The sequence below is a fragment of the Ursus maritimus genome, unplaced genomic scaffold, assembly GCF_017311325.1.
Source record: "Ursus maritimus isolate PB19 unplaced genomic scaffold, ASM1731132v1 scaffold_17, whole genome shotgun sequence".
Taxonomy (NCBI): Eukaryota; Metazoa; Chordata; class Mammalia; order Carnivora; family Ursidae; genus Ursus; species Ursus maritimus.
This window is the reverse complement of record NW_024424119.1, coordinates 13,545,307-13,571,075: the sequence shown is the minus strand read 5'-3', so window position 1 is coordinate 13,571,075 and position 25,769 is coordinate 13,545,307. Positions and strand designations below refer to the sequence as shown.

General features: G+C 40.0%; 1 protein-coding gene, 1 non-coding gene and 1 pseudogene across 2 annotated transcripts in view; all 3 read right to left on the bottom strand.

The window, feature by feature from the left end:
* FOCAD (focadhesin) overlaps window positions 1-25,769 on the bottom strand; it is a 272,312-nt gene that overhangs the window by 183,311 nt on the left and 63,232 nt on the right. The window contains exons 8-10 of the mRNA XM_008689800.2: window positions 24,083-24,170; window positions 21,041-21,243; window positions 12,368-12,625 (exon numbers count right to left, since the gene is read on the bottom strand). Coding sequence (XP_008688022.1) covers window positions 12,368-12,625; window positions 21,041-21,243; window positions 24,083-24,170 — 549 coding nt within the window. The remainder of the gene's footprint in view (window positions 1-12,367; window positions 12,626-21,040; window positions 21,244-24,082; window positions 24,171-25,769) is intronic.
* On the bottom strand, window positions 15,455-15,583 carry LOC121103151. Its single transcript, XR_005835310.1, has one exon. It is a non-coding gene; the product is annotated as a small nucleolar RNA SNORA30/SNORA37 family (small nucleolar RNA).
* On the bottom strand, window positions 22,393-22,491 carry LOC121103186 (annotated as a pseudogene).

Sequence of the window (25,769 nt, the reverse complement as noted above, 5' to 3'; positions counted from 1 at the left end):
GTGCATCTAATATATTAATGTGTTAATTCAATCAGGCAACAAAGCAGGTGTCTGTCCAGAAACTAATCTGACCAGGAACTGTCCAAGGTCACTAGGAGACAAAACAAGCAAGACTGTTTCCCTTAAGGAATTCCTTTTATGAATTCTAAATCTAATTGTAATCTATTGAAAATTTCCATCGGAGACCGCTTATGTTCAAAATCACTCTAGGACATCTAAAAATTCAAATCTGTGCTTACTCATATTCAATCATCTTTAGCACTGTTTAATTCTGGTATGATATAAATTCAAGTTACATGTATTTTTACATGCTCATTTTCTCTCGATGAGGGGGAGGGACACAAATTGTCTCAAATGCAGATACGATCCACTATCACAAAAATGGTACTGAGCAAGGATAAGAGGACATGAGGTCTCTGAAAGTCCCATCAATACACTGGAAGCCTGACACACAGAAATCATCCCAAGTCACTCCTTAACTACTTGTCTGGCTCCACTCAGTTTGTAACCATGTCTCCTCATTTGAAATAAACGGACTTCAGGATGCCCAATTGCATTACACAACTGTTCTGACAACTTGCCAAAGAGTCTATTATACTATCCATCAAGAAAAGCTCAAAATTATCACTGGCAGGGTAGAAGTCCAGTGTGCTGAGAAGACAAAGGGACCGAATAAGTCTCAAGACTTCTGGTAGGGGAACTAACCCAGCAGTCCTACTTTCAGAATTCTAGAATAGACCTTTCCCATCAAATCCACCAAATCCTGACCCATTCTTTCAATTACAGCTATCAGATAGTACCTACAATTGTGACTGTCAATGGCTTTCTTTCACTCCCCAACAACAAAAAATTACATCTGAAATGTAAAATATATTACTGCTAGGGAACGAACGAACACACACACACACACACACACACACCCCAAAAGCAAAAACCCCACTCCAACACCTCCAGAAATGTATGTATTCCACCATTTGCCCAAAATGGTACTCAAGAAGGACCACATAAATGTCATATATAAAAAGTAATGCTTTGTAGAGCATAAAAACAGGCAATATACACTGCTTCTAGTTCATTTCAAAGATATTCTTTTTGAACTTGTATTTGTCCTGCAAGATTTAGCTCATGAATCACCTACTTCAGGCAGTCTTCCTATTATGATTTTGCTGCCCCTCTGGGCTTGGTCCTATAACACACTGTGCTTCCCTGCATTATCACACTCACCACATGGTAGTCTAATCGGATATTGCTATCTTCCCTAAGCACTGTGAGTCCTCCAACGAGGGTCTTTGTATCCTAAGTTCCAATTAAAACGTGCATCCCAAACAGGTTCTCCATGACTATTTACTGAAGAACTGATGCTGTCATGCCCCTTCAAGATCCTGAATTAGCTATATATCTTACCAATATTTCAGAGGTTTCAAACCTAATAACCAATGTATAATTTTCTTCAACACTGACAGACATTATTTTTCAAAGAGACTACAACAACCTACTTTTTTTGTTCACTAATTTAATTCCTGACTTCGATTAGATTTCAGAATCTCTAGTTAGGAGGGCACGTATTGCATGGTGCACTGGGTGTTATACGCAACTAATGAATCATCGAACCTTACATCAACAAATAAAATAAAATAAAATAAAATAAAAAATTTAAAAAATTTTTAAAAAAGGATCATTACAAACAAAAAAGCGTGAAATCATTTTTGACCATTAAGCAATAATCTCAATTGCAACCATGCTCGCTGATTTGCTGATTCACTTGGACCATCTCAATCTTCCCTTTGATCAATGCCTTCAGGAGTTAGGTCTGTGTATAGGTGTTCTATTTAGGTATAAAGATCAGGCTAAATGTGATTTGCCTATTTATAGAAGGGCCAATGGAAGCTAGCATAATGGAGGCAAAAATAATCACGCAAGATTGAAGATCTGGCCAGATTTCAAACAAATGTTGAGGCCCTTCTCCTAGCATTTAATTCTCTCTACAACTGACCGGGCCAATCCTAAAAATGTGAAGTTAGTGAAAGTTTACTCTTTCAAAAAAACTTTTTTAATAGTTTAACTAAAAGTTGTAGAGACAGTAAAACATACTGGATAAGAGCACAGACTCTGGAACCATATGTGCTGGGTTCAAATGCTGAATTTGCCAATTACTAGCTGTGTGACTTTGGGGAAGTTAAGCAAACTCTGTGCCTCAGTTCCTAACCAGTAGTGGTAGCAACCGCAAAGAGCGATTTGTGAGATAGTTAATAGTGAAGTGATTAAAATAGTGACTTGTATGTTGTAAGCATATGTCAACGTTAGCTATTTTTATTTGGTATTACTTTGTTCAAGGAGATACTATAACTTCAAAAGAGTAGACCACGTTTAAAACTATTTAGCACTGGAAGATTAAGGATAGAAGAATTTATTCCAAAGCACGAGCCAGGTTATCAAAAGGTCTAGAACTGATTTACTCAACAGAACTCAGAATTCAGTCAAACTGACAAACATGACCGACCCTTCCCTTTTGGACCCTCGGCTCTATACATGAAACTGATTAACTGAATATCTTTTGGCCTCGAATTTATGGTAATGAATCAGAACCCATATACCAATTAAAGGTAATTAACAGAAAAAAACAAGACGAAATGTCTTGCAATCATAAGAGCATTAAATTTCAATCAATGATAAACATTTATGATGTGAATTCCATACCTAAAGTATCCTACTAGAAGCCATTGTGTGTGTTTTGGTGACGTTTTATAATTACATCAAACTGTTTCTATACATTTCTAGTATTTCAAGTTATAGCTTCTACACTACTTATAAATTATACCTTTCCCATATACTGCCAAAGTTATCTAATTTACTGGGTTTTTTGGTAAAGAAAATCAACTGGTTTTGTACACTGATCTTACATCTATCCACTGTAATGAACTCTCTTATCCATTCTAAAAGCAACAGCTTTAAGTAAATTCTCTTTCATTTTCTAAGGAGCTTTGGCTTTTTCCTTTGTAGTACACATGTAAGTTTTCTTTCTTTTTCGTGAAAGAACAATGGCTAGAACCTCCAGAAAAATAGCAACAGGACCATCAGCTATATTCTTCTGATCCCTAACTTCAATGGAACAGCTTCTGAATGAAACTGGACTTGGAATCTACCTCGGAATCTACCTCCGTCAGTAAAAAAATACCTCTTGTCCTGTGTCACAGCTTTTTATCTTGGATGCTGTATTATCTACCTTGGGTGATGATATTACCACATCTTCTATCTTAATGATCTACCTAGCTTCTGTTACCATTTACAAGTTGTTGTCACCTGTCTCAAGGTTTGCCTCTTAGAAACACTACAGAGTGTATGAGCCTTTCTTTTGATAAGATAATTCACACACAGTAATTGTCATACCTGGTCCACTTGAAATTATTCCTACCACCTAATTTTATGTTCACATTTGCCATCCTTTTAGGGTTTTTTATTTCTTCTTTCCTTTTGCTATATTATTTAGAAATTATAAATCCCTAATTGTTACTAATAAGGGCTTATGTGCATATTTCAACTTATTTTTTCTACTAACATCAAGAACTACTCAGTTTCCAGTTCCACCCTTAGCACATTCTCAACTCTTCACAGTATCACAGTTCCACTACCTACCCCCATCATGTTTTAAAGCTTGAACTTTAGCTCCAGGTAATTATTTTTCACACTCTATAAATACTTTAAACTAACCATAAGGTTTACTGGATATTTTGATCACCACTCAACATTTCTTCTCTGTGCTTTCTTGGATTCATTTTCCATTTTGTTGAAGCACATCCTTGAGGGATTTCCTCCCCTGCCCCCATAAAAAAATCAGCAAACAAGAAATGTTCTTGAATTCTTGCACACCTGGAAAAGCCTTTATTTCTATCAGTCATAAAAGGTAGAATAATGGGGACAAATAATCTGGGTACAAAGTGATTTTCCCCAAGAAATTAGAAGGCAATAACCCCATGTATTCCAGCACCTAGTGTGAGGCTGTTAAGAAATTAAGATCAACCTTACTTTAAGTTTTTCTTGTCCCCATTCTTCTCTAAAAATCTCTCATGACTTTCTCTTCATCCTTTAAGTTCTGGGGACAAATTTAGGTACTGATCTCTTCTTACATATGCTGCTTGGCTTTCAAAGGGTCCTAACAATCTGTACCCTTGTGTCTTTTTTCAGCTCAAGAAATAGTTTTGTCATGTTTTAAGTTTTTTGCCTTCATTTTCTCCATTCCACCAACTGGAATTTCTAGAGAAAGAGGTTAGAACTCCCAATATTAACCCTCAGTGTCTTAACCTCAAAAAATTTTTTTGTTCTGTATTCTGAAATATTTACTTGCACATTCTGTAAATCACTAATCCTGTCTCCATTTATGTACTGTGCCAATCACATTCTCCATTTCTAAAACCTCATCATTGAATTTCTTCCTTCTCATAGCAGTATTTTTGTTTATAGTATAAAAACATAGAATCATAGAATAGCTTTCTGATATCTCTCAGGACTTAGATTGTTTTTCATTATATTCTTCTCCCTGAGTTCTCTTTCTTCTAAAAACAGATTCTTCGGGGGCGCCTGGGTGGCACAGCGGTTGAGCGTCTGCCTTCGGCTCGGGGCGTGATCCCGGTGTTCTGGGATCGAGCCCCACGTCAGGCTCCTCCGCTGGGAACCTGCTTCTTCCTCTCCCACTCCCCCTGCTTGTGTTCCCTCTCTCGCTGGCTGTCTCTATCTCTGTCAAATAAATAAATAAAATCTTAAAAAAATAAAAACAGATTCTTTGGGTTACTGATGCTGTTATGTTTTCTCAAAGTCTGGTAAGCCTTCGTTATCCATTTATATTTATGAATCAATGCCAAGTTGGCTGTAGGGAACTCGTATGGGTTGTTCCTGTAGATGAAAAGCAGTGTTTCCTTAAATAACCCTCTCCTCTTACTTGAAGGGCTGACTCAGAAGAGCTGAAGAATGAATGGTAAAGGATGTCAACTGGCAACTTTACCTGAGAGTTTCTGGCCATGATACATGTAGGCAGGAGACCAATACCACCTCTCCCTTCCCTGTCCGCTCATTAAAAGAAGAAATGTTTATTCTGGAAATGGTGGACTTCAGTGTGTTTTCCCCTTAAGGGGAATTCCTCATACCTGTTTGGAAATTCAAAGCTGCCACAAAATCTGATGCCCGCCTCCCCCCACCCCCGCTTCACCAACACTAGAAGCCCATCTCAGGCAGGTAGTCCCCTTAGAGAGTTTTATCCAGAAGACAAAGCTACTCTACCTGGTATTTAACTGGAAGCAGACAGACTCCATTATTTCAACACAGCACTGGGCCCCGCCCCACCCCCTCCCTCCACTCAGTGCTCAGTGACACGACAAGACAAATGCTTCTGTTTCGGTGTGTTAGAACTACTGAATATCACAGTGATATAGGGTGGACCTGAAAATCACAATCAAACAATTTCGGTGAGAATTTTAAGCAATTTACAATCTACAGGCTCCTCAAAAGAAACTCTGCCCAGTATCAACACTCAGGGAAGGCAAGAAATTGATATAGAACTCTTTGCTGCGTATAAATTCTAGGCTTTCTGCAAAAAAGAAATAAAAACAGTAAAGGATTCAAATGCCAGTTAAAAACATGTTTATTCTACAGGTATCTGTGTGGGGTTTACAAAGAAGAAATGAGCATATTACCACCGAACGGAATAGACACCTGACCTTCAATTTCGGTCTGTGTTTCTCTTTGTCTAATTGTTTCATGTTGACAGGCTCAGCCCAATTTTGCTCTAGGCATAATCGATGCTACGGCTACGAGGGAATAGTAGTACAGCACTTCTTATCTGTAAAGCTCTTTATTAAAAGTACTGTACATTCTGGCTTCTTTTTGCTGGTGTGAAGAACACAGAAAGCAGACTGACTTCAGGGGGTAGCAATTCATAGAACTCAGTGACAATAGAACAGAGTGCAAAGTGTCCAAAGACTCTTTGTGCAAGTTCTTTTATAGAATATATTCTCTCCTTTTCTCACAGCAGTAACTTACAGACCATTAAATTTCACACATTTCCTATTCATTTTCCATGTTAAAATATGGCTTATGACCCAGAGTAGAACTATCACAGGATTCTGCCCTGAAAGTCGGCTTTTTTACTATGTGATAATATATGACTTTTGAAAGACCAGCAAGTCATGGGCCATGAACGTAGCTACGTAACTGATTTCAAATGGCTCAGAAGTGTGTACACGTTTACAAATGGGAAAAATTAAGCCCTGAAAACATTACAAAGGATAAAATTAAATTCTCAAAGAATGCAATTGTTCCCACTAAGCAAGACCTTTAACTAGACTTAACCAAAACGTAAAAGGGAAATAAGAGACTGGAAAGTTGTAAACTGCAAGTAAAAAATAAATAAATGAACAAACAACAACCGAAAAAACCCATCTCTCTCTCCCCACTTCCAAATAAGAGAAAAGTAAGCAAGTATCAAGGGTTTGACAGACACAGTGAGCTTCGCAAAACTTAATTTGTTAAGCTCTTCAATGATGGTGGATTTTAAGGGAGGAATGTGTACTTCTCTGAAGCCAAAGTTCATAAACTTTCCCCCATGGCATATTCTATCAGACAGTCAAAAAGAAACTGATGAACGTTACACGGAGTATTTAGAGTTATTCCATTGAAGTTCAGATACTAAGCTATAAGATTTCATTTTAAAACATCTCAGCCTACCCAAAAATTACTAACCTTTATGGTTAATGTTCAATGCCGATACCTATGTAATCTTGCCATAAACTCGTACTATACATAGAAAGATTGGAAGAAAACACATTTTCTCAGGTTTTAAAACCACTAACAAGGATCCCTGATTTCCAAAAGAGACTATAATCTTTTGTCAGATGTTCTTCCTACATATATTTAGAAGACCTACTACTAAGCACCTAATAATTCCAATAAGGCTTTTGTATAAACATACTACAATGTGCAAAACAGCTTCCTTCAACACCTCTGTTATTCTCCAGGATCAGATGGAGTGTCTCACTTCCAACAACTATAGGGAAACTATAGTTATAACATATCCAATATCATAAATAATTATAATTATATACCTTATATATAATCTGTTAAATACATAATATAATAAATTATAATACTATAGTAATTAGTTTATAATATGGTTAATATAATATAGCTAAGCTAATAGATAGGGAAGGTTTTAAGAACTTTGTAACAGCCTTTTCTTCTCACAGGGCCCAGGGGTCCGGAAAACATCTTGGGGGTTTGGTTAGGGGAGTCCCGAGTAAACATACGGAGTTTACCTGAAGCTGGCTTGTTGATTAAGAGTTATTAACCTCTCCTTAAGGAAGTTCTGTCAGTTTGAGACATTTCCAAACAGTCCACAGTCATGTTATATACAAGTTCTCCCGTCATTGGCTCAGGGTTCAAAATATGATTTGATTTGTCTTTTTTAAAAAGCCGTAGGGGTGGGGGCACCTGGGTGGCTCAGTTGGTTAAGCGCCTGCCTTCGGCTCAGGTCATGATCCCAGGGTCCTGGGACTGAGTCCTGCATTGGGCTTCCAACTCAGCAGGGAGTCTGTTTCTCCCTCTCCCTCTGCCCCTTCGACCTGCTCACTTGCTCTCTCTCGCTCACTCGCTCGCTCTCTCTCGCTCTCTCAAATAAATAAATAAATAAATAAATAAATAAATAAAATCTTTAAAAAAAATAAATAAAAACATGTAAGGGTGCCTGGGTAGCTCAGTCGTTTACACACCTGACTCTTGATCTCAGCTCAGGTCTTGATTACAGGTTCATGAGTTCAAGCCCCATGTTGGGCTCCACACTGGGTGTGTAGACTACTTAGGGGGGAAAAAAATGATGAAAAATCCATAAAGTTCAGAAAATGTCCTCATTTAGGCCTGGAGTCCACATTATCCCTTAATTAACTTAGTAGAGTCCGTGTTTACATTCACTACCACTGATTTCACACCTGATGAAACCAAGTCCTGAGCAATTCGCACAGGTAGGAAACAGCTCTCTGAAGAGGAAAGAATAAGCCCAATTGGACATTACTGTACATGAGCCATGAAACCATGTGCTTCAATTCCCCTTCAAGCATCTCCGAAGGCAGTCTGAATGACTTCCATCAAAATGAAGGAAAATAACATTACTCAGTATCAGAAAGGCAGGAACTACTATATAAACATAACCAAAAAAGCACACCAATCTATCAAATTTATTTCCAGAAAAAACACTAATTTAGGAAATAGATGGCACTCTCATTTATTATAAGCACAGGCTATGATATGAAAAACCCTCTCTAAACTCAATCGATGTGTTTAAAACTTTCAAGACTTCCATGGGAATTTACACAGGATGCTCGCTCTTGGATCTCTCCCCAGAACACTAGAAGACATTCCCCCCAAGAATGTAAAAGGAGCCTAACTTTTCCTGAACGCTACCTGACCCGAGCTTGAGTCCTTTGCAAACTCAAACTCACGATGTCCGGGTAAGAAAACTATCAGGATCATTAGTAACTACTGATGGCGTTCCTAGATAGGGGGTCAAAAGTTTCCTATTTTTTCCAAGTGTCAATTTATTGCTGTGGCTTTAGTTAATTATCTGGTTATTTTAACATTATCATCTGCATCTAGTTAACTCTAAAATGGTACTCACAAAGCCAAGTTCCCTTCAGACTTCGTAACTGCATCAGTCTTCCACGGCCCTAAAGCTATCAGACCACATGGAAAATGCAGCCCCACAGGAACCAGGTGAGAGATGAAGGATAAAAACTCACGGAGGAAGAGGATCCATCAAACTGCAGGACAGGTAAGAAGTAACACAATCACAGTTTTTTAAAAAGCCCTTTTCCACTAATATAACATTACTAGTTGATATTGACTGGTACTACCATTAATCAGCACTAAACATAATTTCAATTAATACCTTAGAATAATAGTAACAAGGATACCAAAACATACTTCACCTCCTTTAAATTTTTCAAATACTTTTTCTCACAAGATCTTACAGTATAGGATTCTTTCAGTAAATCATGGTTGACACACAAACTCAATCCTTAGTAAGCATACTGAAGGCCAACAAATTCCACTATACAGGTTAAGTGACCACCAAAACAGAGGTGGAAGACAGCCTCGAAATTCCTAGTCTCACCTACTTATTTACTTAGCTTCTGCTTATTCGTAGTCCGAGACTTCTGTTTAGCATCAACTGCCATGATGGGCGCCTGGGTGGCTCAGTCGGTTAAGCATCTGCCTTCAGCTCAGGCCACGATCTCAGGGTCGTGGGATCGAGCCTGGCGACGGGCTCTCCACCCAGCGGGGAGCCTGCTTCTCCTTCTCACTGCCCCTCTGTTCATTCTCTCTCTCTCTCTCTTTCTCTCATATCAATCAATCAATCAATCAACCTTAGTGTTGACTGCCCATGAATCTGAGCCAAAGATTGCTTAAACGTAATAGAGCTTCTTTCTATAAGGTGAGAAAGGACAGCAGACTTGTCAACTTAATGAAATAGAAACAACCCGCCAGTAACAGATTACAATCATAACTCATTTCAACGGAGTCTATTTCACCTATCTACTCACAATTGGAAAATTGGCTTTTTCCAAAGATTCAATCCTTTCCTTCTGGCTACTTTGCCTATAACTAAGGTCCAGTGAAAGGATATGAAATGGTCACTTCATAAGAAGTGAGGAAAGTAACAATCTCTCCCAAGGGCACACGTGTGGCTCAGGAGGTTGTGTTGGACTCCTGATTTCGACTGCGGTCATGATCTCGGGGCTGTAGGACTGAGCCCTGTGTCAGGCTCTGTGCTCAGCAGGGAGTCTGCTTGAGATTCTCTCTCTCTGCCCCTTCCCCTGCGCTCTTTCTCTCAAATAAATGAATAAATCTTAAAAAAAACAAAAGCAACAACAAAACACAGTATCTCCTAGTTCAAGGATACTTTTGTCTTTTTTACAAAAACTCCACTTCTAAGTTCTTATTAATGATACTGCCTTTGCTTATGCATGAATTTGAGTAACCCTTTACGCATTTCACCCTACTACTCATGTTAACAGCACAAGGACACTCTCATCTCTTTCAAAACTATCCAAGAAATAATCAACAGAAGTATAACATACTGACTTCGATTTCTTCCACTGCTTCTTAAACATTATTGAATAAATAAATCAACCTGATGGTCACTCTAGTACTTCCCAACCTCTTGCGTTTCATCGTCCACATGAAAATCAAGTTTCTAAGGAGAGTGGGGTAAATATCTGAAACACCAGGTGGCCAGAGGTGACCAGCCAAGCACCCTGAGCTTGGACAACTCTCTGGCTGCCTGAGAGCTCAGAGGGGAGATGTTCTTGGCACACCTGCAATGCACTTGCACCACTGCGGGGTTCCCAGAATGCTGCAAAGTCCTCTGCGACATTTTTTGCCTATTTAGCATATTCCCACTCGTACTGCCAGGAAACTATTTTTCCTTTGGTGAATCATCCCACCCTCACCCTCAATCCACATGATCCTGGCGGCACAGACAGGGCTGACACTTCACCCACTTCCATCCTACCCACGATGGCCAATTAAAGTGCATTAAAGTGTCCCATTATCCTGCCATAATGGTTGATTCAGTGTGGGCACAGGACCCAACAAGGTCAATCCAAATACCTCTACATCCTTCTTCCTTTTGGATGGAATATAAGGTTATAAGGCTTTGGGCTGCCAGCCAATTCACAGAGGAAACAAAGAAACTATACAGTGAATATACTGTCTAGGCCACGCTTGTTCTAAATTCCGGAGCTAATAAAAGCTATTTAAGACAGATGTGTCTCTGTTACTTATAACCAAAAGTATCACCCTAGAATTTCAAAGACCAATGCATTTCCTGAGTATCAACACATAATTTGATGTAATATGTTTTACGTCAGCAGCATACACAGGTCAGGTAACTTACTACGGCACTTCTTTAGATAATCTCCAGGCATTACCTATGTATTACCTATTATAAAGATATTATCCTATAAGGTGTCCACACTGAAAGAAAACATTTATTAGAAGCCAAATTATTACAGGAGGGGAGGAGAAGGGAGGGGAGGGAAGGAATAAAGTGGGAAGCGAAGTGAAATGATGCACATTATGCCTACACCATATATGACACAAGGTACTTTGAGAACATTACAGATCCACTTGGAGAATCAGACCACAAGAGGTCTAGTCAGAAGGAACCTTTTGGGGTTTTTTTTGTTTTTTTTTGTTTTTGTTTTTGTTTTTTTCGTTTAAGAAGGAACCTCTTGTGATCAGTAGTTGTTTACTTGACTAAGAGGAATGAGCATGACAAGTTGGGGATAAAAAGAACCCAAATACATTAACTTCACATCTTATATACACATATTTCTCCCACCTCTACAACTAAATTATTTCCTGTAGGAACACAAGTTTTCCGTAACGAGATGAACTTTTTCGTCACCATGTTTGGCAAGAAGCATAAGCACATACCATACCTATCTGATTAGGAAACCCTTCCCTTCAGTCTATCCACTGGGGAAAAATTAGACCACTTTACCAAATATATGGTTAGTTTAAAGGGGGAAGAGGAGTCTTATTAATGTCTGACTGCTTATTACACTCCAAGTTCTGTGGAGATAGGAAGAATAATTGTTTACCCCCACAGCCCAGCATGTTCATTACCATACATAGCAAGGACCCAGTGTTTTTTAGTTTATTAAATGACTGAATGAAGAAAGGATCGAATTGCCCAAAGTCAAAGAGATTAATGCCTAGTGCATAAGCATCTTTATCCTAAATTAATTAATCTACATCCACTTTAAAAGATCAATATTAGGGGCGCCTGGGTGGCTCAGTCGGTTAAGCATCTGCCTTCAGCTCAGGTCATGATCCCAGGCTCCTGCGACTGAACCCCGCATGGGGCTCCCTGCTCAGCGAGGAGTCTGCTTCTCCCTCTGCCCCTCCCCGCCAACTTCTGTGCTTGCTCTCTAAGAAACAAATGAAATCTTTTTGAAAAAATAAATAAAAGATCAGTATTAGAACTAAAGGATATTCACCTTGGAACAGGCCGCCAGAGTTAACAAAAGTGTTACAAATGAGCAAATCTACCAATAAACCAGAAAACCAGAAGAGCATCGTGTGCAGATTTCCCTGTGACATGTGCTTTCATTAAAGAAACGTTTGCATCAAGTATTCATTAACTCAGAGTAAGGACCAAAAACACAACAAATTGAGAAGATAAAAATAGCCCCCCACCCCCCAAAAAGAACCAACCCGTAATTTAAGCCTTTGATCGAAATCCTCCACAAGCTAAGAATAATCTCAATTCCAAAAGTTAAGCCTTGCCCCTGCTAACTGTTGCTTTATTTTCTTACTTTACCTGAGAGGAATCTGCTTGGGCTAATAACGTAGTGACCTTCAGTATCTGGCGAAGATTTTGCCCTTGATCTTCAACAAGGAGGTGAGCCAGCAAAAGGAAAACATGCGCAGGGATCACTGTGGTGATAGGGAGCAAGGACTCTACGGAAAACAGCCAGTCACTGGCCGCAGACTCTTCTCTCATTACTTCCAGGACCCTCCAGGCTGTAAATATTGACCCATACATGCTGGTTATGGGGAACGTGAGCTTGTAGGAAAGCTGGAAAACCAACAAAAAGAGGCATGAGTAAATGAGGCAAGTGTATTGGCCAGAGATAGATTCATTTATTTTTTTATACTTCATTGTGAGAAATCAATCCTTCCCACAAAATACAGAATTTTCGATTCCTGCCAAAAGCTCCTTAGCACGTATCTGAGCTGATAGGATTACACAAAAAGAAAACAGACGGAACCCTAGAACACCTGATTTCAACATTTCCTCCTATTTACCAATCGGTCCTAGTTACTGGGGGGGGGGGGAGGATCAATATACAAGATCCAAAGGCAATGGAGTTTGGGGGGGGAACCTATTATCACCAAGAAAGTATTCATTCACCAGTGAGAGGGAAGATTTTTTTTTGAAGATTTTATTTATTTATTTATTTATTTATTTGAGAGTGCATGCACAGGGGGTGAGGGGGTGGACAAGCAGACTCTGCACTGAGTGTGGAACCCAACACAGGGCACAATGCCAAGACCCCAAGATCATGACCCAAGCCAAAATCAAGAGCACAGGCTCAACCGACAGTGCCACCCAGACACCCCAGGGGAGGGAAGATTTAAGGGAAAAAAAAAATGTCACTGTCTTTGCCCAGCTCCAGCTCCAGTAAGAGACAACCCTGGGCAGGTGGCAGACTTGGACTGAGGACAATTCATTTTTGTAACAGACAGTATGTTGACAGGAACAGCGTTGGTTCAGCTGGAACCTGGGAATTAATAACTGTGAATAACTTCTGCAATAAGAAATAGCCTGACAGCTCTAAATTGAAATGATACCCAAAGAAGAGGTTATGCTTAAGTCAACCTGAGAAATGACTCCTCACAGAAATAAAAGTAGTGCCGTCAGGGACAGAGAATAGACAGAACTCTGCCAAGGTGAGCAGTGTGCCCATGTGGCTTAGGAGAAGCCACAGACGTTAAAGAAGCATTAAATACTGCCTGCTAATAAAAAGATTCAATTGATTCAGAGTGTGATGAGACAAATTAGAAATCTCTAGATTATAACTGACCTGTTATGAGACACTGTCTTATATGGATACAGATAACAACTAAAAGGATGGGAAGTAAAAATAAAGCTTTATAGGGGCACCTGGATGGCTCAGTTGGTTAAGCATCTGCCTTCAGCTCAGGTCATGATCTCAGGGTCCTGGGATCAAGTCCCGCACTGGGCTCCCTGTTTAGCAGGGAGTCTGCTTCTCCCTCTCCCTCTGCCTGTTGTGCCCCCTGCTTGTTCTCTCTGTCAAATACATAAAATCTTTAAAAAAAAAAAAGTTAAGCTTTATTAAAAAAAAATTTTTTTTAAGTAGGCCCCACACCCAGCGTGGGGCTTGAACTCATGACCTTGAGACCCAGTTGCACGTTCTATCAACTGAGCCAGCCAGGCACCTTTGAAATTTTTTAAATAACACATTTATTGAGATATAATTCACATACCATAAAACTCATCCTTTTAAAGTTTACAACTCAGTGACCTTTAGTAATTCATGGAGAGGTAGAACCACTGCCGTGGCTATATTCATCACCCCAAAGGGAAACCCCATACTCATTAACAGTCACTCCTCATTCCCCCAACGCTGCCCTCTGGCGACCACTAATTAATCTACTTTGTTTCTATTCTGGCTATTTCACAGAATAGGAACCACAAAAGATGTGCTTCCTGGTGACTGGCTCCTTTCACACAGGTTTTCAAGATTCATCCAGGCTATGGTTTATATCAATACTTCATTTCTTTTCATTGGCAAGTAATACTCCATTGAATGGATATACCACATTTTACCATTCCATCAATTAATGGACATTGGGTTGTTTCCTCTTTTTGGTTATTATGAATAATGCTGCCAAGAATAGTCCTATAAAAGTTTTTGTGAGGATATAGGTATTCAATTGTCTCGAGTAAATGCTTTAGAGTAGAGATACTATTTGAAGGCAAATCCCAGTGTAAAAACAAATGAGGAAGCTATCTTTATTGATATAAAAAGAGCTCTCATGAAAATACAAGATGCAGACAGTGTGCCTGGAATGCTACCAATTAGTTTTTTAAAGGGGATGGGGACTATGTATTTGCATTTGCTTATATATGCAAAGAAAGTTATGAGACAAATACAGAAGAAATTAACAGCCACTATTCATTTTCTATTTGAAAGGGTGGGAACTGGGCAACCAGAATCAAGGGTGAGAAGGAAACTTCTCATTGTATACTATTTAATAATTTTTGAACCACTTTAATGTGTTATTTTTTAATAATAAAATTTTAAAATTAAATATTTACATTTATTATAGCTCTTTATCTCTAAAAATACTTCCACGACCCAAAGATGAAATTCACTGAAGACCAGAGTCAAGTTCTTTGGACAAAGGACAAAGAGCATCGAACATGAGATGTGAAAGACCAGGACGTTAGTACAGCCATGCCGGCTAGAGGCTATGACATAATCTCTGAGACTCACCTTGCTCATTCGTAAAATGGAAGTAATGACTACCTTCCTGCCAAGATTATTGAGGTAGATAATGACACAATAAAGCACCTAGCACAGTCTCCAAAGTTGCAAAACACAGAGAAATATGATCTCTGTCATCTTTAGGAGAGAAAAATAAAACTGGTGGATAGGAGTATAAAAGAAAGTAATTGGAAATCACCATCAACCATAAATTGAGTCAAAAGCGGCAACATTACCCAGACGGATAAGAATAAACATACTGAAACAGAAAAGTAATCCTGTTTTACTTGAAGTATTATGTTGATGTTTAGGCTCTGTTTTTTGTCTGTTTGCCTAAGGTCAGAACAGCAGGAGAAAAGCACTGTGTTGAATGAGACATCCCAGAACAGTCTCTCTGTCCCAGTGAGTGACAGCTGCCGCTGGCAAAATCCCAGGGCAAGGATGCGACCCAGGGCTTTCTCTAAGCACCAGCTACCAAATCCTGGCCCCACAGACTGGGGGAGGGCCTGTGAAAGTGCTGGCAGGCTCTGTGATTTAGAGGAGAAAGCAGGTGTTTAAAAATAAAAGAGGTTTATGTTAGGTGAGTTACATCTCAGTAGAAAAATACAAGAGAGAAGAAACCATAAAAAAAATAACATTTAAATGAATATTAAATGGTTGTAAAACATCTTTTACAGATATTAGTTGAGAATCTTTTTTCTAAAAAGCACATAATAAAAATGTTTAAGTCTCTTAAGTATTAACAATAAGACAGATATCTGATAGTACTTCTTTGCCTAAAGGGATCTGAGAAAGATATTGTGAGTTCAGTGAACAATACAGATTTTCATTAACTTTAAAGAATAACACTCATCTGTGGCACCCTGGGTGGCTCAGCCGGTTAAGTGTCCGACTCTGGATTTCAGTTCGGGTCATGGTCTCAGGGTCCCGGGATCAAGCCCCGAGTAAGGCTCCATGCTCAGCAGGGAGTCTTCTTGGGATTCTTTTCCTCTCCATCTCCCTCTCCCCCCACCTTCTGCAGTCTTGCTCTCGCATGCACTCTCTCGAATACCTAAATCTTAAAACATAATAACACTCATCTGTAATAGTGACTAAAATAGGCTTAATTAAAGTGGAGCCAGCATTTGATCAGGAGAGGGAGTGTGCGAACTCAAACCTGGAGGCCCTTGAAAGGAGGACAGATTTTTGTTAGAAGGGATTTAATCACTGACCAGAGCAGAAGATTGGACTAGACAAAGCCTCAAGAGGCTCTTTCTGCTCTACATCCCTATGAAGAATCAAGTCGAGTGGAGAGGTTTGGCAGGGCTGCTTATCACCAAAGGACAACCTGCACTGTCCTCAGTATCCATGTTATTCAGAAGATGATGGCACAAGTACGAGAGCTAAGACTTACGAACTCCTTTAAACTTCCAACTAAAAGCTTTTAAGAGCCAGTTTATTTTAATGCATTACGACTTAGTGTTCACCTGTAAATCTGCAACTGTTCTATTTACTTGCAAGTTCAGCACAAAGATGACAAATTACGGCGCCAAAAGAAAAAACACCACCTCAAACTGGAGGCAGTAAGACGTAGGCTCTATAGTTAAACAGTCAAAATCTGAATCTCAGCTGTGTCCTTCACTACCTGTGGAATTTGGGCAACTTAACCTCTCTAGCCTCCGGTTCTTCACCTGTCAAGCGAGTATTCTAAGAAGTCGTCAGGGAAATGCAAATCAAAACCCTAATGAAAAGGCACTTCACACCCGCTAGAAGCAAAAACACAGGCAATGACAAAGTGTTGGCAGGGATGTGGACACACTGGAGTCTTCACACACAGCTGGTGGGCTGGCGGGAATGTAAAATGGCATAGCCCCTTTGGAAAATAGTCTGGCAGTTCCTCCAAGAGAGTTATCGTAGGATCTAACAATTCCGCTCCTAGGTATCTACCCAAGAGAAATGAAACCATGTCCACATAAAAACTTGTATGGGAAGGTTCATAATGGCACTATTCCTAATAGCCAAAAAGTGAAAACCACCCAAAAGTTCATCAGCAGATGAATGGAAAAATAAAATGTGGTGCATATCTATGCAGTGGAATATTATTCAGGGATTTCTCCTACCATGTCTGCCAGGGGCATGCAGGAGACCCCAGCAGGTGTCTTCCTGTGGAGGACCCAGGCCACCCCATTCACACCCCCAGGCAGTGGCTTCCTACAGACCTCTGGCCTGAGGCACCGCAGAGAACATTACCGTCCAGCACTCCACAGCCACGTTCTTTCTACAAGGTCTGATCTCCGTCTTGAGTGGGGAGACACTCTCCATTCCTTCCTTCAGTAATCCTTCCAGTCCTAGAAGTGGTAGCTGCTCCTTACGTTTATTAATGCAATATTCCTTAGAGCCTCTTCCATAACTTTTAGAAATCGGAGACCATTTACTAGTTAATAATTCTTTGTATTAAGTTTTTCATTCTTCAAATTATCAGCACGAGGTCTCTCTCAGGCCGAGACCCAGACTCATACCCTGATGCTTTCTTTCTCTCCTGACATTCTCTGGCGGCCGGGGCACAAAGATTTTAAGCACGTTAGAATTTACAACTAGTGTCTGATTTTTTTTTTTTTTTTTTTTAGCCTAGGAAAACACAAATAGGTGACTTCATTTTTTTTTTTTTAAGATTTTATTTATTCATTCGACAGAGATAGAGACAGCCAGCGAGAGAGGGAACACAAGCAGGGGAGTGGGAGAGGAAGAAGCAGGCTCCCAGCGGAGGAGCCTGATGTGGGGCTCGATCCCATAACGTCGGGATCACGCCCTGAGCCGAAGGCAGACGCTTAACCGCTGTGCCACCCAGGCACCCCTAAATAGGTGACTTTAAATATCATATTTAATAGTCTAATAGAAGGAATCCTGTTTTCCACACACCACTAAAAAATATTAAAAGCTTATTAGATTATGTTAATCTTTAAAAGATGAGTGGTTGTCTTGATAGCTTACATTTTTTACTTCTTAGAATTGGAAATTAAAATGTGTTTAATTTCATGGTTATCAACACTTCGGAAATGGATAGGGAATACAGAGTTGTGTGGTACAGAACATTTACCCTTGTCTTCATTCACCAGAAGAACTGTGCTTAAGAACTGCCCTGGTTCTAAATCAAACATGCTAAGTCAGAGTCACCCATCTAAAAATAATAATAAAAAGCAACAAGATCTGTGGTTTTATACAAAGGTCTTTCTGTAATATGTGGAGATGGAAAAATGATCTTCCATATCCTTATGAGAAGCACACACGCCTCAGTGAAGAGAAATTTAGTGACTATCACGTGGTAAACAATGTGGCAGGTGTTGAGGATGCCAAGTTAAATAGATAACGCCCTAGATATTTAACTATGTGGAAAACAGAGTATTCAATTAAGAACTGGCTAAAAGATTTTGTATGCTCTCATCTATGATCAGGTGACAAAGATAAAGAAAAACACTCATGTGGAAAACATACAAAAAGTTTAACAACTGTTGCAATTCCAGTTTCAACATGCTTCGAAAATAGAGGCAAAGTGGGAGAAGGGCCAAGAATCTTCCCCTCAATGAGCTCGCAGCAGAGCTGGAAGTACACAGACGTAGCCCTCCAACTTAGGACACAACACAACTGAGTACTATGAAAAGTCCTCCGGATGCCAAGAAAAGGGTCATGAATTCAGACTCTGGGAGGCTGAGAACCTTTGGCTGGATCTTGAAGGATGAGTAGGTCAGGCAAAGGAGACAAAAGAGTGTTATGAGCAAAAGCAAAGATTCAGGGAGAGGCCAGGAGAGTTTGCATCCTGTTAAATTTATAGGTCCGCTTGGAATACAGAGGCCTGCACAGGCACAGAAGAAAAGCCAGCAAACTGTAGCTTATGATTTTAAAAACAGTGATCATATCTCTATTCCAAGCCTCCATAACGCAGCACGTTATCATCAGGAGAAGTTTATAGCCCTTATGGTATCCCCTCCTCTTCCCTCTTCACCAGCTGCCGAAGAGAAAGTCCAGCTATTAGTGCTAATGAGGAAGATTCACACACACATGAGTGACTAGTAAAGCAACGGCTCGTGTATCGGAGTCAGCGATTCTCAGTAAATATCACCTGGGAGCCCAAAGAACAGAAGAACTCGTAGACATCAGTACATCCTGCCCTGGCCCCGTGCCCATCCGGACCCCAATCATTGCTCTCTAGGAGCAAAGCACACGGGAAAGTAAAAGGCTATTAGAAAATATGGGCCATATTCTGTCCTCAGGGCGGAGGCAAGATCTTCCTTCTCTTAATGCAAGTCAGTTAACTACTTCAAGTTTGAAGGTTTTAGACAAACAATTAGGAATTCGGAAGCTGTAGAATGCGGTCAATTTACCTATAGGCTAGTTTCTGCCGCGCCCTCCAACCACGAATGGCAGGGCCTGCATTTTTGCTGCTAGGACATCTAACAACACACGGTTAGACGCATCCCTGCTTTTGCAGATGAAACAACGGGCTCTCGCCTGCATTTGCAGGATGACTCTCTCCATGGAGACATAAGGTGCTTCACCAGTTTTACTTCTTTAATCCTCATTCAATCCCCATCAGATTCATAGCTGGGAAAGTAATACTATATTTTACTGAAGGCAAAACTCAAATACCAAAAGAGAAAATGTCCAATCAATGCAGGCCCAGAACCCAGCCACAAACCAGACGTTGACAATACTTCTACATTCTCCTGACAGAAACAGTGAGACTGACAACTCAGACTGAGGTCTGCCTGGCAGGGGGGAGCAGGGATGCAGGGGGGGAGTAGGGATGCAGGGTGACAGACCTGTCGTCTTCCTACTGAAGGCAGCCGTGGAGGGGACCACACAGGAGACATCAAGAGCCATTATGCCAAGGAAAATGGCCCAAGGTGCCACATATTAAAAAATGAAGTCTGGGGATGCCTGGGTGGCTCAGTTGGTTGAGCGTCTGCCTTCGGCTCAGGTCATGATCCCAGGACTATGGGATGGAGCCCTGCATTGGGCTCCCTGCTCAGCGGGGAGCCTGCTTCTCCCTCTCCCTCTGCCTGCCGCTCCCCCTGCTTGCTCACTCACTCCCTCTCAAATAAATAAAATCTTAAAATAAAATCTAAAAAAAAAAAAAAAGAAAGAAAGAAAGTCGTCTTAGGTCTTACAGGTCCCAGAACTTTCAGGCATTTGAGATTTCCCACCTTGGATTGTCCCAGATGTAACAACATGTTGCATAAGTGCATAAATTAAACAGTATAAGAAAAAAGGATTCCTTGCTCAAATGTGTTGGAGAATCACTAGGTTAAACAGAACTAGTTCCTTTTCTGCAGGATTGCTCAGGACCTTTAACTGCTAATGTAGTCAGAAAACTCAAAGTGGGGGACACCCGGGTGGCTCAGTCAGCTGAGCGTCTGCCTTCAGCTCGGGTCATGATCCTGGGGTCTTGGGATCAAGCCCCACATCGGGAGCCAGCTTTTCCTTCTCCCTCTGCCTGCCGCTCTCCCTGCTTGCACTCATGCCCTCTCTCTCTGGCAAATAAATGAAATCTCTAAAAAAGTTTTTTTAAGAAAACTCAAAGAGGAAAAAATTACACAGCATTCCCAAAACGTATTTTGTGCTCTCCTCTCACAGTCCAGAAGAAAGTACTAATAGCTACACCACCGCCTGACAAAATGCTGAAGTTCAAGGACAGGAGCTTAAATCCAACCAGAGATTTCATCAGGAGGTGAGATTCTCTGCACAAACAGCAGTGCCACATTACCACTTCGCCTTTCTTTAAGAGAAACAAGGGCGCCTGGGTGGCTCAGTTGGTTAAGCGTCTGCCTTCAGCTCAGGTCGTGATCCCAGGGTCCTGGGATCAAGTCCCGCATCGGGCTCCCTGCTCCACAGGGAGTCTGCTTCTCCTTCTGCCCTTCTTCCCACACGTTCTCTCAGTCTCTCTGTCAAATAAATAAGTAAAAATTTTTAAAAAATAAGAGAAACAAGGCTGAACTCATTACCTTTTGGTGGTCATCTCTGTAGGACTCCTGCTGTACCATTTCCAAAAGGTTCAAAGCCAACTGCTGCCTCGAGGGACCTTCTTCCTCCACAGATATACAGTCTTCCAAGGCGGTAGAAGACAGTATCTGCAGAAGCGGCATCACTAGCACCAGGGATGACCTTGGGATTTTCTGACCCTCGGCAACAGAGAGGAGCTTCAAAGCTATTCATCAAAACAATTCACATTTTAAAAATTACTACCACAATCACGAAAGGCTATTTTGTTTAAGAGTGATACGCAAAAAGTTTTCTTACCCTTTACAACTGGGTCAGACACATTAAGACAATGAATCTTATCATTTTAGAAAGGAACATAAAAATTAACTATTATCTAAAATAAGCTGTTAATGTCTGTACCTGATAACTTCAGAATACTCAGAGAAAATACATACTGTAAAGTATAAACCAGCTCTTTAAGTAAATATGACTTTCTTTAAAATACAATTCAACTGGGGTGCCTGAGTAGCTCAGTCGGTTGAGTGCCCAACCCTTGGTTTCGACTCAGGTCATGACTTCAGGGTCCTGAGATCAAGGCCCACATCGGGCTCCGTGCTCAGTGCAGAGTCCACTTGGGATTCTCTCTCCCTCTCCCTCTGCCCTTCCCCTTCTACACCTCCCCCACACACATGCTCTATTTCTCTCTCTCAAATAAATAAATAATTTAAAAATAAATAAAATACAATTCAACTTTTGTCCTTATATTGTCAGGTCCTTCCACTACCCTCAACAGAGCCAAGAGACTGGAGTTCCTGATCAGTGGATTTTAAGACCAATGTGCATGCTTCCCTTATCGACCCAGGTGAGAATTACTTTGAGATGCATTAGTAAAGGAGGTGAAGCAGGGATGTCCTTCACTGTAATTGCTAAAAAGCAAATCAGGAAAATTCTGAAAGTCCATAACCAGCAAAAATCAAACCCATATTCATAAACGATTTTTTTTTAAACATGGACACTCAACTCACGCATCGGAAATACACAGGCAAATGTGCGATAACTTAGCCACATGTATAATCTCCCTTACACCCTTAACAGAATGAGTTAAAGCAGAAATACGTTTTTCCCAATTATTAGATGAACCCTAATTTACCAAAAGATGTTATTCATGGGCTTCCACGCTAGATTATCGATCATCGATTTCCCCACAACACCAAAAAAAAGTCTACAAGCCTTAAGTCATGTCAGTGAGTTGCCAATATTTTCTTTTCATCACTTGGAAGTCAAACCTGAACATGGTGTGAAGCACAAACACCTGTTACTCTAACACTGCTAACTGACCTTTTCTGCCTAAATATTGGTTTTTCAATTAAGTTTTAAAAATATGGAATGCTTCACGAGTGTGCATGTATCTTTGCACAGGGGGCATGCAAATCTTTTCTGTATCATTCCAATCGAAATATGAGTCTTAATCCATAATTGTCCCTGAGAGAAATAAAACAGGAAAGGTACACATTTCTATCTTCTATATTATAAATCTTCCAGACATTTTAATAAATTGCTATTTACAATCAAGTCTAGTATTAATAATTAAGAAGCACATTGTATTAATGCTGTGCATTTGTCAAATTTGAAATCATTAATATCTTCTTGGTTATCCTATTTGAATGCTCTTTCCCAATATACGAAATAGCTGATCTTCCCTACTTTTCAACATAACATACTTGATGGAAATGGTCTACGACTAGATTGTAGTGATGATTGCACAACTCAGTCGATTCATTTAAAAAAAAAGCCACTTTATTGTACACTTAAAAATGGTAAACTTTATGGTAAAATAAACTATACCTTAATAAAGCTGTTTAAAAAAGAAAATACAACTATGGCTGTCAGTGGATGGAACTGGAGGGTATTACACTAAGCGAAATAAGTCAATCAGAGAACGACAATTATCATATGATCTCACTCGTGTGGAATTTAAGAAACAAAACAGAGGACCATAGGGGAAGGGAGGAAAAAATAAAATAAGATGAAATCAGAGAGGGAGACAAACCATAAGAGACTCTTAATCATAGGAAACAAACTGAGGGTTGCTGGAGGGGAGGGGAGTGGGGGATGGGGTAATGGGGGTGATGGGCACTAAGGAGGGCATGTGATGTAATGAGCCCTGGGTGTTCTATAAGACTGAGGAGTCACTGACCTCTATCTCTGAAACCAGTAATACATTATATGTTAATTAACTGAATTTAAATTAACAAATGGAGGAACGAGGGGAAAAAAAAAAACAAAACAAAAAACCTATGGCTGTCAGAAGTACCGGCCCTGGCAAATTATACCTCTGGGAAGATGCCGTGTTCTGCTAGCAGAACAACATCAACAAAAAAGGCAAAAGCATCTCAGCAAGAGCCGCAGGAGGAGGGCACAAATGAGCACGAGGCCAACAGACAAAAAGAGAGTGGGAAGCCAAGGGCCCCTCTGCGTGCTAAGGCCATTCTCCAGACAGATTGTAAGTGGAAAAGCAATTTACCCTCAAAATCATGGCGAATTAAAATGCTCACAATGAGCTACACAATCAGTGTTTACCCCCTAAGCACTTTAAAATGAGAGTGGGGCTGTATCAACAGCTCATGGCACCACACAACACAATCTAGACAGATCCTCCGTTACCACGTAGATGTCACAACGAGTAGAGACGCAACATTCACATAAAAGCTGCAGATTAAAGCTGTGACTTGGTTGCCAATCGGCCAGACCTATCAACTTGATTTTTTACCATATTCTGAAATAGCACATTGTTACACCCCCCGCCCCGCCTCTTTAGTCCCATTCCGCACTCTTAGGACAACGGAGACACTAGGTAAATTATGGTAGGTGGAGCCTTTGCACAAAACACCTTGTTGGAGAAGAAAAACAAAGGTCTATCTCAGAATGATTAATTAGGAAAATTCTAGAATGAAAACTCAAAGTATACAGGACTTTATAGCATAGCATAATACATAGCTCAAGGGACTCCTCCCAACACTTATGTTATATTTACACGCCACTCTTGTGAGAGTGTTTTTCTTTACCTAGACTTAGGATTGGCTTCTGCTGACTTGCCGGAGTCTGTAGCAGCAATAAAGCTATTCCAATGGTGACCAGTTCAACAGGAAAATCCTAAGAGAAAAACAAGAGAGTTGAAGAAGTTCCCAGAGCCATTGTTTTTTACCAACATGCATCCATGAAGAGTATATCCAACATGAAAAATCATCAACCTGTCGTACAAAGTTATTTACAGCAAGCCTGCTCCACTGCAGGAAGGATGGTGACTCCAGAGCAATCACAGAGAAATTCAAAACGTTATATCTGGTCCAAGAGCAGAAGCTATGCACCAAATTAATCTAAAGAGAATATGCATGGGCACCTGGGAGGCTCAGTCGGTTAAGTGTCTGTCTTTGGCTCAGCTCATGATCCTGGGGATCCAGTCCCTCTACCCCTCTCCCCAACTTGTTCTCTCCCTCTCTCTCTCAAATAAATAAAATCTCTTTAAAAAAATAATTAAAAATAAAGAGAAAATGCCTTACCACAACAGACAAGTCTTTCAAAACACTGAAAAATTACCTGAAATTCTCAAAGAATCCTTCATTTCTGAAAAGTAGGTCAACTGTCTAATTACCTAATACGGGCATGATTCATCTATGTAACTTACATAAAGAACTACACTTAACAAATTTTAATAGATCATATTATTTTGGGCTGCCTGGGTCCCAGGCTCAGTCAATTAAGCATCCCACTCTTGGTTTAGGCTCAGATTATGATCTCCAGGCGGGGATATCGAGCCCAACATTGGGCTCCACCCTCAGTGGGAAGTCTTCTTTCTCTCCCCCTCTGCCCCTCCCCCCTGCTTGCTCAAGCATACCCTCTCTCTCTCTCTCTGAAATAAATTAAACTTTAAAAAGATAAAAATAAAAAAAACAAATGTTATTTTAATAAAAGAAAGAGTAATACCCAGGGAGGCAAAGATTATTTTTAAATTACAGTAATCTATTAACAATATTTAAATGTAGCAAAGCAATAACCATAGAAACTGAAAATCATTATTTTTCACCAAGTGTATCAATGAAATGAAAAAGAAAAATGGACGTGAACATCAAGCTCTAATAAGCAAACTGCAAGAGATATAAAATGTTAGTTGAGCCTTCTAAATAAAGAAAACATTAACATATTCTGGAACTAAAGAAGAAAGGCCCAGCACACTTCACTAAAATTATTTCATTCTGAAATTTTTACAGACACAACTACAGAGCAGAAGTATCTATGAATCGAAGAGGAGCAAGAAAAAAAAAGAAAGAAAGAAATGTGAGGTAGAGCCATGTGTTAAGAAAACACTTGGAGAAAACAAACTAGTCTGACAAACTCAGAAGTTACAATCTTGGAGGTGCTATTAACTATGGCACAAATAAATACAAAATAAATAATATATCCACATCTCAGTTTTACCATTTAAAAAGTGAAAGTAAACGGCAAACTCTTCCCAAGTGCTTATTTACGGATTTTTACAAACCAGCAAAAGAAGAAAAATTAAATTGTTTTAATGGAATATTTTCTAATTTGTGCCTTTGGGCCCATACCCACTCACTGCTTTGAAATACAGTTGAGAACAACAAAGCAACGGCTATTTGAGGACAATCAATGCATTTTTGAAACCAATACACTTACTGTATATACCATCACATCATTCTTTGCCATGATCTTTTCCTCAATTTCATTTCATAT